Consider the following 15,475-nt stretch of genomic DNA (forward strand, 5'->3'; position numbering starts at 1 on the left):
TCTAGCTTTTTATGTTTTTTAATAAGTAAAGTACAAATAAGGTTACCGGTTCTAGATTCTATAGATTTTAGAGGAACGATTTCTGTAAATACTTAATTTTTTTACAAAGGATCGTTTTTATAACTTTGTAAATCTTACAGCGACCAATTATGTAACTATTTCTTATAGGGACCGTTTCTATAACTCTTAATTTTTCTTAGGGACTATTTGTGTAACTATTAGATTGGTATTACTGTAATTTCTTGAAAAACGAAGGCTTCTTTCTTATTTTTCATGGAATTTAAGAGTGGTATATATAATTATGCATAACTTCAAACAAAAAACGTGAAAACGCCCGTTTTGCGAAACAAGTTTAGGTTTTCACAAAGTATTTTTAGCTTGCTAATTCTTCTGAAACAAAGCAAATAAGACCATCCCTATCGGCAACCAAATGCTTGATTACTTGCCATATTTTAATTAAAAAAAATAAAAAAGTCTTTTAAAACTCACGATTAAACTTCAAGTTGTCATTTTCATTACTTTTTATTTATATATTTGTGATAACTCTTTTACACTTTAAACATTATGTTGTTAGTTGTAATTAGTTTAATTTTATTTTTATTAAAAAAAAATAACAAAACACATTAAAATACGTAAAATAATTTTGTCTACAAATAAAGATCAATATTGATATATTTTAAGAATTTTTTTTATCTTGTCTATATAATCTTAAAATAATAGAAAAAATTTGGATATAAATTGAAAAATATATAATATTTAGATTGTATAATATAATAAAAATCAATTATAAATAATATAAAAGTTTGGTTTGGGTTGGATTGCTATTGGGTGTGAAAAGTTGGTTTAGTTGGATTGTATAGATGGAAGAGAGATAAATTATTGAGTAAATTACACGAATGGTCGCTATGGTTTGGGGTAATTTGTACGTTTGGTCCCTAACTTATTTTTTTAACTCGGAAGGTCCCTACTGTTTGTTTTTGTTATGCGGTTGGTCCCTACTGTTTGTTTTTGTTACATGTTTGGTCCCTGTCTTACCAAAAACGACTATTATTTAAATAGGAAAAAATGATGGGGTAGGTAAGGTAAGATGAGAGGGGTGGGGTTGAGGGTATGTTTATTCAAATAGATTAAAAAATCAATAGCAAAATAGTCTTTTTATGTATGATAGGGACCAAGCACGTAACAAAAACAAACAATAGAGATCTTCCGAGTTAAAAATATAAATTAGAGACCAAATGCGCAAATTACCCTACACCATAGGGACAAACAATCGATTATTGGGTTGGTTTTGGTTATAATGGGAGTAGTCTAAGTAACTAGTTTTGCGAATTATATATTCAAAAATTACTTATTTGATGTCAAATCATTGCAGAAATGTTTTGTTACATAATAGTGTGCACTAGAGAAATTGAGGAGAGTTTCGTCAACGTTTCACGAAAAATATATTATTAAAAACATAAAACATAAAAGTTAAATTAGCATTGTGAGTTTTTACAAAACACAAAATCTTTAATTTCGAAAAAGATGATATATTAATATTGAAAATGTATTCGAATAGTAATAGCACACATGATGTTTTAATACTTTTGTGATTAATAAATTAATATTTCATAAATACACATGGACGTTTTTGAGGGTGGACGAAGTGGGCGACCGCACATAACCCATGTCGTAGAGGAGGCCCCATTTTACATATGATTAAGACAAAAGCTCATGTCTTTTCCAATTCCAATAGCTAACATTACAATTAAAAATTACAACAACTCAAGTTTTGAAAAAATTATGCTTAAAATTAAAAATTGTATTTGGGCCAATGCAAACTTACAGTAAATCAAAGCTTATGTTTTGTTTCTATTTCCAAATTTACAGTAAAATTGTAAAACTCAAACCGCATATTTTGTTTCTTGGTTTTCTGATTTTACTAGACTCCACCTCTCTCGTTTACATTGCACTCTAGTTCTATTTTTTTATTGTTAATTAAAATTAGGGATAATGACTTGAAAAGGTAATGAGCTTTCGATTTTTGTCACATTTAGTCACTAAACTTTTTTTCGTTATCTATTTGCCATTGAACTATTGAAACTGTTCACATTTTACCCATATGACCGGCTGTTGCCGGTCATAAGGGTAAAATGTGAACAATTTCAATAGTTCAATGGCAAATAGATAACGAAAAAAAGTTTAGTGACTAAATATGAACAAAATCGAAAGTTCGTTTCCCTTTAAAAGGTTCAATGACTAAATGTGAACAAACATCCTCTTGTATTATGTTTTAGCAAATTATTTATTTTTGTTAAATTGTAGCAACATTTGTTGATGAAGAAATCTATGAAAAAAAAAAAAAAAAAAACCCTGAAAATATATTTAAAAAAAAAAACCAAAACCGAAATAAAAAACCAATGGTTTGACATTTTTCAAAATAAAAAATCAAATTTTCCAATCTGATTTTGATTTTACAAAAAAAATGAACCATTCTCACTGATGTGAATTATGACCATTGGTTTGGCATACGAAATTTGTGACATCCCATGAATATGTAGTTACAACATCGTCTGGACTCGTAATTCATAGTAAGGGGTTAGAGTATCATCAAATGAATACGTAGTTACAACATCGCCTGAACTCGTAATTCATCACCTACAGGTTATGGGCCTGCTGGTGTTTCCACTGGGTTGTCTAGAATAGTCCGTGGTCGCCATCTATACTCTGGTAGATGACTACATCGCCACATTGTTGGTTCAGGTTATGATATCTCCTTTCATCCGACATCACATATTCATCATCATCTATTTACCTAATTATCACCACCTTTCTATCATCACATATCTCTCATCATTTTATTTCATCACACACCAACTATTTCATCTACAAATGTTTCATCCGCAACATATTTGTAGATATAAAATAAATATACCGTTTAAATCTTTTAAAACATGTATAAAATCGTTCATCCAGCATAGACAGCAAGTATTCAAATAATATGCACACATAGCACGTAATTTATATAAAATACTTAATATCTATGTGTAAGATGAAAGTAACTATAATACCATAAATGCTTCCTAACTTTGAACCCCAAGGTTTACTCTACTAAAGCTTCATATTCTCGGCTCTCTGAACCTAGAAGGGTCCAGATCTATCACACCAAAAAGCTCAAGATAACTCTTCCTCTCACTCTACACACTCAAGCTCTCTAGGGTTCTCACTTATGGGAAAGGTAGTTGCAATTGAAGGCCATAAGTGCCTTTAAATATGGCTCGAGCCCAAAGATTTAGGGTTTCTGCCAACAGCGCGGACTCGTCGAGCCGCCTCACCGACATGTCGAGTCCATTCATTAATCCGAGTCATCAGTCGCGACCTTACTCGATGAGTTGAGGCGTTAACTCGTCGAGTCTCTCTTCTTAACTCAAAAGAAAAATACTTAAATGATGATACCTGGAAATCCGGATGTTACATTTTGTTTTTTTATTTCATAGATTTCTTCATCAACAAATGTTGCTACAATTAAACAAAAATAAATAATTTGCTAAAACATAATACAGTAGGAAGTTTGTTCACATTTAGTCATTGAACTTTTTAGAGGGAAACGAACTTTCGATTTTGTTCACATTTAGTCACCAAACTTTTTTTCATTATCTATTTGCCACTAAACTATTGAAATTGTTCACATTTTACCCTTATGACCGGTAACAGCCGGTCATAAGGGTAAAATGTGAACAATTTCAATAGTTCAATGGCAAATAGATAACGAAAAAAAGTTTAATGACTAAATGTGACAAAAGTCGAAAGTTCGTTACCCTTTCAAGTCATTATCCCTTAAAATTAAACAACTAAGTATTTTACTGTTTCTATATTTTGATTGTTATGTTGATTAATGAACGTTACACAATAACAAAAATATTCTAAATAACTGAATAATGTTATAAGAATCTTATTGTATTATCATTTTTTCATTGTCTTTATAACCCAACCATAAATATTCCAAAATATTAAAATCATGATTATTGTACAGAACATTTGACCCCTTCAACAATATGATCATATTCGAACAAACTGCTTGGATCAAAGCTTCGGAGTTGCCATGTTATGCATGCAGGAGACTATCTTACATGATAGGATCCGACAACAACAAGTAACCCATGACGATTACCTACTAACACACCAGATTCCATCAACGTGCAAGCACGAAAGCTATGAACGCACATATATATACGCGCTTTTTGAACACTCAAGAAAACAGAAGCCGATTTTCCCGCGAACCAAACAAAATCTTTGTTTTGATTTTCTGTCTTTCCCGAACCGGCGAGAGTGAGGAGAGAGAAATCCCAAAATCCCAAAAATCCAAATAAAAAAACTCCCATCGAATTCACCTTCATCGTCTCCTCGCGTCAACGCTTGATTCATATCATATCTTTTCATCCGTTTGTTTGAATCCCTATACTATTTGGTCTTTTCCGTAAAAATTCTTGATTTTGAGGTATGACATTACTTTGTTTTCCATGATCCTGTAAATCACACGAATATTTTGATTTCCCTCGCGTTTCTTTGTAAAATTGTTTATGGGTATTACCTGTTCGACTAAATGCCTCAATGGAAGAATCAATCCTAATTGTTTCTTCTCATGATTGATCCAAACATATAACCCTCCAAGTTACACCCTTTTTGTTGGATCAACATTTTGTTGTAGTGATTAACATGTTTCAATCATGGGTAATGCAGGAAGTCTTTTAGGTAAATTCACATATGGTTTATTGATACAAGAGTACATTTTTGGATTTCTTTACCTTCTATTTGAAGGATGTCTTGTTGTGGAGGTGGCGAAGAGGAAGCCTATAGTGGTACACCCTCAAACAATATTGCTACAGCACCACCTCGAGGACCACCTTATGGTGGAGGTAAGAAACTAAGCTCCACCACATCCATGGTGGATTCTTCATTCTTGTTGTGTGTATAATGTATATATATAGGACATCATTCATAGCCAAAAAGTTGAAGTCTTTATAAGTGTTTTAGATCTTATTTTGTGTTTTTAGGGAGTAATAGAGGAGAGCCAAGGGGAAATGGACCTGCAAGAGGTGGGGCCCCTCAAAAACCCTTACCAATTGAAACACCAGCAGTGTCTTTAAGTGAGCTAAATAGAATGACAGATAATTTTGGCACAAAATCTTTAGTTGGTGAAGGTTCTTATGGAAGAGTCTTCCATGGAAAACTAAGCACAGGTGAAGAAGCAGCAGTAAAAAAACTGGATACAAGCTCTTCACCTGAGCCAGATAATGATTTTACAGCCCAGGTGAGAATTAATGCAAAAAATTGGATCATCAATAGCTCCTAATAATGCATGTTTTACAATTTTACAAATATTTATATAATGCAGTTATCCCTGGTTTCAAGGCTTAAAAACGAGTATTTTGTTGAATTAATCGGTTATTGCTTGGAGGGAAACAACCGTATCTTGATATATCAGTATGCAACAATGGGTTCTTTACATGATGTATTACATGGTAAATACACACTTTTAATTTCCTTGGTATGTTTTTTTATTTCTAGTCTTGATAATTTTATAAAAAAAAAAAAATTAATGGTGTATTTTATTTATTTAATAGGGAGAAAGGGTGTACAAGGGGCGGAACCTGGTCCAATCCTGACATGGATTCAAAGAGTTAAAATTGCATATGGAGCAGCAAGAGGTCTTGAATATTTACATGAAAAAGTTCAACCTTCAATTGTTCATCGTGATGTTAGGTCAAGCAATATTTTATTGTTTGATGATTTTCGAGCCAAAATTGCTGATTTCAATTTGAGCAATCAGTCTTCTGACACTGCAGCTCGCCTGCATTCCACTAGAGTGTTGGGAACTTTTGGCTACCATGCTCCTGAGTAAGTCTGTCTTTTGTCTGTTGTCTGTTGTCTGAAAAAAAAGATTCTTTTTCTCTGACATCTTTTTGACTTGCTTTATAGGTATGCAATGACCGGACAGATAACTCAGAAAAGTGATGTTTATAGTTTTGGAGTTGTTCTTCTAGAACTTTTGACCGGAAGGAAACCGGTTGACCATACGATGCCGAAAGGACAACAAAGTCTTGTTACTTGGGTGTGTTTTGCACTTTTGCTAATAATAATAATAATCATTACTCAAATATCTAAAAAAAATTCAATAATCAATACTTTGTTTTGGTTTAGGCAACTCCTAGGTTAAGTGAGGACAAAGTAAAACAATGTATCGATCCAAAGTTAAACAATGATTACCCACCAAAAGCGGTTGCAAAGGTCTCTCTCTCTTTCTTTTACACAACCAGACATTGTGATTTATCTGTCTCATGTTAAAATTTACTTTTTCATTTTCTTTTCTTTTTAATAAAATTTGATAGTAAATTGTTGTTGTTTGATAGATGGCGGCGGTGGCGGCGTTATGTGTACAATATGAGGCGGATTTCAGGCCAAATATGACGATTGTTGTCAAGGCTCTGCAACCGCTTTTTAATTCGAAACCAGCGGCGGCGGCAGAGCCTCAAACTTCGTAACCAAATTTCTAGAAAGTTTTATCTAGAAATCTTAGTTTGAAATGTACTAGAAAACCAATTATGGAATGGAATTGAATTCTTCTCAAAAGTCAAAAGTAGAAACTCTTGGGGGGTGTTTGGGATTGCTTTTTGAACTCCAAAAGTGCTTATTGACTTATGGTGGTGGCAGAAAAAGTTTTTAAAAAAGTGTTTGGATTAGCTTTTGTGGTGGCAAAAAACGATAAGTCAATAAGTTAAAAAGTGTTTGGCTTAAAATCTCTTTTTTGAAGCTATTGTGGTTAAAAAGTTAAAAGGAGTTACAAAAAAAAAAAAAAAAAAAAAAAAAAAAAAAAGAAAAGTTTTACTTTCTTTTTCAAATCTCCTTTTTGGAACTAATAGAAAAGCTATTTTAAAAATGTTTTTGACTTTGTTAAACATTTTTTTTTTGACTTATTGGTTTTTTAAAAAACCAATACGTTATTTTGAAAAGCAATCTGTAGACATGTTCCAAGATCCCGCTTGTCTGAATTTCAAATTTTTGTAATTTTCTTGGTCAGAGAATTTGTAAAAGTTATTCTTATACGAATGAAAGAGTTGATATTGATTTTAGGGCTAAATATAAGAAATAGCAACGTACTTTTATTTATGTTTTCTATAGCATCATTCTTCAATTTCTCTCTCTTAAGACATTGTACTTTCAGTTTTTTATTTTATGTATTAAAAGCAATGTAATTTCAATTTTTTTTATCAAGTTTCCAAATTTGTGTAATTATACAAATGGAAATTGTATTGTATTTACATGATATTCCTATAAGTTGAAAGATTTACAAAAATATAAGGGAAAACTCCATAAAAATCATTATATTTTGGCATCATAATCAATTTACTCCTATATATATATATATATATATATATATATATATATATATATATATATATATATATATATATATATATATATATATATATATGTCCCAAAAACTTGCAGTTAGGGGTGAGCAAACCCAAATCGAGAAACCGATTAAAACCGAAGCAAAACCATCGGTTATGGTTTGAATTTTCTAAAACCCGAAAAATCGGGTTAGGTTTCGTTTTTTACCTAGAAACCGATCCATCTAACCCGAGAAACTGACCCATACTTGATTGTTTTTTGGTTGTAATAGACTATTTATGACTTTGGTTGTAACTTTTAATACACTATTTGGTTGTAAGACTCATCTTTTATGAAGTATTTAACTTTAATATGGTGTTTTTTAAAGTATTTAACATCTTAATTCATTTCTTGAAAATGGGTTAAAACCCAAAACCCATGAATTTAAACCCAGAACCCGTGAGTGTATGGGTTGAACCCAAGAAACCGAAAAACCGACCAAACTAACTTTAAAATCCAAGAAACCGAACCGACCAGAAACCGATCCTATTAGGTTCTAAAAAACCAAAAACTGACTGTAGCACCTGGTTCCTGGTATGTATTCTTGATTATTAACTCTCCTTTTGTATTGCATTTTAACCTTGGACTCGGCGAATTGAAGGACTAACTCGCCGAGTAGAAGCAGGTCTAGTCACGGGATCAACTCTGGCTACTCGGCGAGTAGGGTCGTGGGACTCGGCGAGTAGACCCTGTCTGGACTGAAACCCTAACCCGGGTGTTTGCATCCTATTTAAACGATCTAACCTAGCCTCCACTACCCCTAGCACTCCAAGAGATCTGTAGAACGAAACCCTAGCCTCCTTTGTGTCCTTGTGGGTGATTTTTAGCATTTTTAAGGTGTTTTGGAGCTTGGGAGAAGAAGGAGAAGGGTGAAGAGTGCAAGAAGGGAAGAAGATCCGGAATATACTCTGTGAAGGGCTTCTATTCAGGTAGAAAAGTTCTTACCTTGATCTTTAGTTCATTGAACCCCCTTTCTTATCCCTAAAAAGAGGTTTTAAGCCCTAAGAACCTAAATCTCTATGTGTTTATGGTTAATGTTCTGCAAGGACTTCGGATTTGGACCTTTAGGACATCCTAGTAGCATAAAGTCTCTGTGGTTGAGGTGATTAAGGTCCCTATTGAGTGTAGGACCTCTTAAAGAGCTTGGAATTGCATATTTGAGCTCATTGGGCCATGCATGCACGTAAAGTTTGCAACTTTACGTGGTAAACATGCCCTAGGATCATAGATCTGTGGTTTTGAAGCATTGCACGTCTCAGATCTGGCCTATTTGGGAAATAGGTCGAGGAACTCGGCGAGTCCCAAAGTGGTACTCGGCGAGTTCTATGAAGATGGTCTTAGACTCGGCGAGTTGGATGAACAACTCGGCGAGTCTTATGAAGATTGCCTGGAACTCGCCGAGTTGTTCTTCAAACTCGGCGAGTCGGTACTCAAGTCGGCCCCATAGTCCCGAGTGGTGAGTCAAGGGTGACTCAGTGAGTGGGGAGAGGGACTTGGCGAGTGGGACCGGATTAGTAAGGGAAGGACTCGGCGAGTTGCTCGTGGACTCGGCGAGTCCAGTCAACTGGAAGTTGACTTTGACTTGGATTTCGACCTGGTCGAGGGTAAAAGGGTCATTTTACCCTAAGAACATCTAGCAGTGTTTGACTGATCGTTTTGTAGGATTTATAGCCGGAGGACGTTCGGAGCAGCAGCAGCAGTAGACAGTCAGTTTCCGATCAGTTCAGCAGCTACTTTGAGGTGAGTTGCCTTCCAGTAGCGGTGGGTCTAAGGTCACAATGTCGGCCCACCAGTATGAGATGTATGATTAGATGATTGTCTTTGTGATATTCATCTAGGGTTGCTACTACCTGTGCTATGTTTATGTGTTAGCGACAGTAGGGGGAGATAGTCCCCCAGAATACCGACCGAAAGGGCGGTCATGCCCAGCCATGCTAGATAGACTATGTGATATATGTGTTATGCGGTAGTAGTAGGGGTGAAATAGTCCCCAGTATCCGGTCGAGAGGACCGAAGGGGAGGTCAGCACCAGATATGCTAGGCAGCATCCGGTCGAGAGGACTGAAGGGGTAGGTCGGGCACCCAAATATGCCTGACAATTTATGTATGTTATGTGATAATATGGTATGTGGTACAGTGGGGGAACTCACTAAGCTTCGTGCTTACGGTTTTCAATTTTGGTTTCAGGTACCTCTTCAGTTAAGGGAAAGGAGTCGGCGCGGTAGCAGCATATCACACACACTCTTGTTTCCGCAGCTATGAGTTTATTCTGGGATTGATACTCTGATATTTTGGTTGTTTACATGTTGTGGATTTCAAATTTGGGTTTTAGATTTGAAATGGTTTAATTAAACAATGTTTTAATTATTAGTGTTTTCTAAGTAAAGTTTTAAAAATGAAATTTTGGACGTGAAAAATTAGGTTGTTACACTGACCATTTATGGATTAGGTTGGGTTTGGGTCCAAAATCGACCCATGCACAGCCCTACTTGCAGTTGTATTCATTTTAACAATTTTACCCGGTTAATAGATTATCTCAATTTCAAAATTTACACTTGCCCTAGATTATAAATTCTATTATAAATGTGGTCAAAATTTTCCTTTTTTAACTACGGTTTCAAAAATTTGTTATGAGTTCATATTTAGTTTTTTTACATTATTTTTTCAAAATTTTGTTTCGGAAATGTTTTTTTTTTATAGAATCACATTTATACAAAAAGAAATCATTCACGTAAAAAAAATTTGTATAAAAACATTTTTTAACGTGTTTGTACACAGATACATTTATTATAAAAAATATATATACAAACACTTATTTGTATACATCTTTTACTAAAAATGTATACAAATACGTTTTTATAAAATATATATATATATATATATACAAACACTTATTTGTATATATTTTTTCATAAAATCGTGTTTGCATAATTTTTTTTTAATAAAAACGTGTTTGTTTACAAGTTTTTTATATAAATGTTTTTGTATACAAATGCATTTATTATAAAATTGTTGTTGGTATATATATTTTCTTATAAAATACGTGTATATACATTTTTTTTATAAAAATGGATTTGTATATATTTATCTATTCATATACACACAATATTTTTATCTACTTAATAAATACTTATTTTATAAAAGTTATTTACGATATATATTGGTATAATAACTTATTTTACATAAGTGGATTTCCCGCATTTTCACATAACTATGTTTTTATAAATAGGTATTTAAAATTAAAAAAATTCATATTTTTATAAACAGATACTTCGCATACAAAAATCTTTTCTTAAAAAAAGGTTTTTATATAGAAAAAATTAGGTTTTTAAAGTGAATTTTTTTTTATAAACATGATTTTATACAGAAAAAAAACATTCAAAACAAAATTTTGAAAGAAAAAAAAAAGATGTACAAAAACTAAACTTGAGTTAAAGTTATAATAAAATTTTGAAATCTAGAATACAAGTGTAAATTTTGAACCCATTTGTAATAAAATTTAAAATATAGATCAAAAATGTAAATTTGAAAAATAAGTTGCCCTGATTATCAGATAAAATTGTCAAAATAAATACACTTATCCGTTTTAGGGACTTTAACTGAATAAAAAATATACAAAAAATAAATCGATGAGACCAAAATAAAGTAAACTGTAATAACAAAAAGTAATATTAGAATTAGAATACTATAATAAAAAAAAATACATTGCTATTTTTCGTATTTAACCCTTCATTTAAGATTAGTTAAGAGCAAAGACATAACTATTAGATTGTTTGATTCTCACATACCACCATTTTAATAAAAATGACAGTTAAAATCATCCATGTCGACACGTAATAATATGATTATGGAGGCGTTTACCAACACATCTTAAGATTTCTACAAGTTTAATCTTTACATGACAATAATGCTAATATGGGATTTGTCGAAAAAAAAAAGAAAAATATATATCAATGCCTTTGCCTTTGCCTTTGCATTACCTATTAAGTTATATTGAACCCCCGATATTCTTTTAAATTAAATCTTCTTCTCCCTATCAAAAGAAACAAGTAACCAAACGAAACAAGACATGATTTAATTAATTCTTTTTTTCTTCTATGGGACAAAGGTAATATTAGTAATAGTAGTAGTAATAGCATGATACAAAGTAGATTTTTCCCCAAATGCCTTCCTATCCAAATCCATCTACTCTTCTTTTCTTACACAATGCTTTCTCTTTTACTCTTTACTTCTATCTTCAATTCAAGCCTCCACCTTTTTCACTTTTTTCCACCAACCTACACCCCATTTCATACAAAACTTAAACCTTATAAATAATAATAAAAAATTTTAATTTTAATAACAATAATAATAGAGAAATTTTACTTATCAACGTCTAGTTCGAGGCTTGCAACGAAATTCAGCCAAAAGTGCAATGTGATCAGAAGACCATTCTGGTGAAGGAAGTGCTGTATCTTTCCTTAAGCTATCTTCATCCAAAAGCTCCAACAATGATTCCACAGTCAAACTATCAGCTGTTGAAAACCAAATCATAATGTAAATTTACAGTTATAAATACTAAAACCCTTTTAAAGAAATTTTATATTTGATATATATATATATATATATATATACATACCTGAGTAAAATATGTAGTCAAGTGTACCAATGAAGTCTCGTGTGCAATTTGTAAACAACGGTTCATTTGTAGCAGGATCCACTCGCCTCTTTTGTTGCTCATAACCAAGTCCACCTCCAATTCTTGCAAATGATGAGTATGCACTAACCTTTTTTTTTTATATATAAAAAACAAAAACTTCAAAACATGATTTTATAAAAAACTATGATTAATATATACATGTGTTATGTAATACCAATGGCAAAGTGTGAGTCAATTTGGTGGCTGGTCTTAAAATTCCAAGAGGGTCAACTGCTAAATCGGGATGCATTGGGTCAACTTTTCCGATTGCTAAAAGCGCATGAGGAGCACTGTGAATTTCAAGAATAATTTTTTTTTTTAAATAAAGATTTTTATATAATCTTTGATTATGAAATAAATAGAGTAGACATAAGACCACACACACACACCTTCCAGGAACCGAATTAAAATCCCCACAGACTAACATTGGTATGTCTGCACTTGCAGCTATCTTTTCCAAACCTTTTAACAATGTATGAACCTGAAATATTATAATTATTACACACAATTTATATAAATATTGATAATAGTAATAAAAAAAATGATTCTTTTTCTATATTAACCTGCCATAGTTTGACATCCTTTAGATCTTGTTGAACATTCACATGGGTATTTGCCTGAAAAGAAAAATCCAAAAGTTAATAAGATTTTTTTTTTCTTTCAAGATTCTGTATATTAAATACATGTAAGTATCTAAGTATCTGTATCTATAAATCTATAATATATATCTTACTACACAAACAAGCTGTCTTTTTCCTGGATTATCAACTCCATGATTACTAAACTTTGCTTCAAGAACAACAATCAGTGCAACATTATCCTGTTACAATCATCACAAAATTTTCATCAAAACCAAAATATCAAAAACTAACAAAAAAAAAATTCAAAAAAAAGATCGAATCTTACTTTAACCAACCGATTTAATGCGGTTTTCTTCTGAGCACTAGGAACCAAAGCATCAGTTAAAGATTGTGCAGCTTTATTAAACTCAACCTACAAATGCAACCTTAAAATCTTATATCTCATGTTTTACAACAATACTAGAAGGGGTAATTAAACAAGAAACGACTTATTATACCTCGTATTTTTTCACATGTGAAAATCTATCTCTTCTGAAAAACGTAGCACATCCATCAATAGTCATAACACTTCCATTAAAAACCTCAGCTGTCTTCTTCTTATACAAAGCTTGATATCCATGTTTGTCAAGCTCAGGTGCAAAAAACTCATCAAAATGATCGCTTTGAACCTAAAAAGGAAGCATTTTTATAACCTTTTTAGCAGAATTCTCCCTTAAATTGAAGAAAATTAAAAGTAAATTTATATATACCTCTTGAAGACAAACAATATCTGCTCTATATCCCACGATTTCACGCAACAAATTTTGTCTACGATAAGGCCAAGAAAGAGCCCATGAAGGACAATAACCATATAAATCACTTGTAGCATATGAATCAGACAAAATGTTATATGAAAGAACAGTAAAAGTTCCTGTTGATGAAAGCCTCCCATCTAAATCCAAGTGTCCTGCCACGTCAGCATTACTAACTGAAATCAACCGCCTGGGACTCGGTGATGGAGCAGGAATCACCCGTGATGTTAATATGGTGTTGGCATGTCCAACGGGTGACTTTGTTTCTGCATCTACTACAACACATTCAAACTTTAAAACATGGCCGATATCATCTGCTGTTGGTGTGTAGGTTTTAGCTCTTCCGACTTCGAACCATGTTTCACCACCGCTTCTTTGAGTCACAGCTGCGGGGTATAGAGGTGTTGAACCATTTGTGAGAGTGGGGAGAGATTGTGAAGTGGATAAACTTTGATTATTGTTGTTGTTGTTGTTGTTGTTAAATCGTCCGAAGATCTCTTCTTCTTCGTTTCCGTTTTCGTTTACAGCACTGGCGGCACGTTCATGGAGGACACGGTGGTGCTGCCATGCATCGGAGAAACATTTGGGAGAACAATGGTAGCTTTTCGCGATTGGGATTTTGGCTTTTACGCAGCCTAAACATTGTAAAGTTGCTTGCTCTGATGGATGTATGCTACAAATAGCAACTTTCTTGTCGCTTTGTATACGATACCTGCAAAGAGAAAGGGTTATGATTGTTGAAGATTCATTGTGGAAATATTTAGATCTTATCCGGTAGTAAACACGAAATCAAACTGAAACGAAGCGACTACATCGAGGAGCATATTTGAACAGCTTTAGATTTAGTTGAAAGTGTGAGAATTTGAGAATGGGGGAGGATTAGAAGTATTTGAATCGTTTACTAACCACTTGTATCTCAAGAAATGGCCCTCAATAGGGGAGGATTCCGGTACATCGTCGGTGAAGACAGTTTGGTCGGGACGGCGGAGAAGCACGTAGGGCGAAAGCTCGCAACCCACAATCGGAATATCGGACGGGAGGTGCACTCTCAGCACGCTCAGCATGCTTTTAATCGCAACAACAACTTGTGATGTCAAAATACCCTAACCCTAATTCAATAGATAACGAAGATGAAAATACAACTCCGGAAGCGATGACGAATTCGAGCAAGAAAACTTGGCGGACACCAGGCGGATCCGCCATTACATGTCTTCGACACCAGCCAGCCTTGCCCAATTTTAAAAATATCAAAATCAAAAACCCTTTTTATACCTTCATCAAAATTTCAAAACTATGAAGCGAACTTCCCACCAAAAGATCTTGAAAATCGGGGGATTGTTTGAAAGAAATGATAAAGCGTGAAATTGAAAATTAAAAATCGATCGATTGATCAGAAGATCAAGAAATTTTGGAAAAAGATGAGTTCAGGAATCCGGGTCTGATTGACTTGAGATGGAATTAAGAGAGAGAAACAAAAAGAGATCGGTCTGATTTGGGTGTTCTTTATTTCTTAGGGTTTTACAAACACAAAGAAGAAGAAGACGCACTTTTCAATCGCGTCTTTCGTGTATTATTTCTTCGTATCGTACTCTCTCGTCTAAAATTTCTTTGTATCGTATGTCGTGTTTATATATGAATTGCATTGAATTATCATATGCACAAAAAATGAATCTTGCAATCTCAAAGATTAAAGATTAAAACAAGGCAATCATATTTTATATTGATGAGCAGCTCTGCTCACTCTCACTCATTAATAAGTTGATTTTTATATTAAATTATCAAATCTATTATTATATATCTTCTATATAAAAATATTTAATCTATGCATCATATGTCTTTTGAATTTTAACAAAAACGTCAATGATGTTTAGCATAAAATTAACTTTTTTATATAAATCAAATCATAAAAAAGAAAAAATATATATAGAAAGCTCTTGAGGTGATTAAAGTTTTGACAACAAGTTAAAAAAAAAACTTTGGTAATTAATTATTGA

General features: G+C 32.9%; 2 protein-coding genes across 2 annotated transcripts; one reads left to right on the forward strand and one right to left on the reverse strand.

The window, feature by feature from the left end:
- Positions 1 to 4,012: 4,012 nt before the first annotated feature.
- On the forward strand, positions 4,013 to 7,146 carry LOC145048112 (protein CYTOSOLIC ABA RECEPTOR KINASE 4-like). The gene is made up of 8 exons (XM_078996531.1): positions 4,013 to 4,477; positions 4,720 to 4,895; positions 5,034 to 5,290; positions 5,375 to 5,501; positions 5,604 to 5,877; positions 5,959 to 6,091; positions 6,181 to 6,267; positions 6,390 to 7,146. Exons 2-8 carry the CDS (start codon positions 4,799 to 4,801, stop codon positions 6,519 to 6,521), a joined length of 1,107 nt encoding a protein of 368 aa, XP_078852657.1. The 5' UTR covers positions 4,013 to 4,477; positions 4,720 to 4,798; the 3' UTR covers positions 6,522 to 7,146.
- A 4,335-nt stretch (positions 7,147 to 11,481) lies between these two features.
- Positions 11,482 to 15,159, reverse strand: LOC145048113 (carbon catabolite repressor protein 4 homolog 1-like). Its single transcript, XM_078996532.1, has 11 exons — positions 14,388 to 15,159; positions 13,440 to 14,193; positions 13,188 to 13,358; positions 13,016 to 13,102; positions 12,843 to 12,929; positions 12,673 to 12,726; positions 12,499 to 12,590; positions 12,285 to 12,399; positions 12,050 to 12,197; positions 11,797 to 11,945; positions 11,482 to 11,708 (listed from the first exon to the last, which is right to left on the reverse strand). Exons 1-10 carry the CDS (start codon positions 14,543 to 14,545, stop codon positions 11,800 to 11,802), a joined length of 1,812 nt encoding a protein of 603 aa, XP_078852658.1. The 5' UTR covers positions 14,546 to 15,159; the 3' UTR covers positions 11,482 to 11,708; positions 11,797 to 11,799.
- Positions 15,160 to 15,475: the final 316 nt, after the last annotated feature.

Source organism: Lactuca saligna, chromosome 5 (assembly GCF_052625555.1).
Source record: "Lactuca saligna cultivar CGN05327 chromosome 5, ASM5262555v1, whole genome shotgun sequence".
Taxonomy (NCBI): Eukaryota; Viridiplantae; Streptophyta; class Magnoliopsida; order Asterales; family Asteraceae; genus Lactuca; species Lactuca saligna.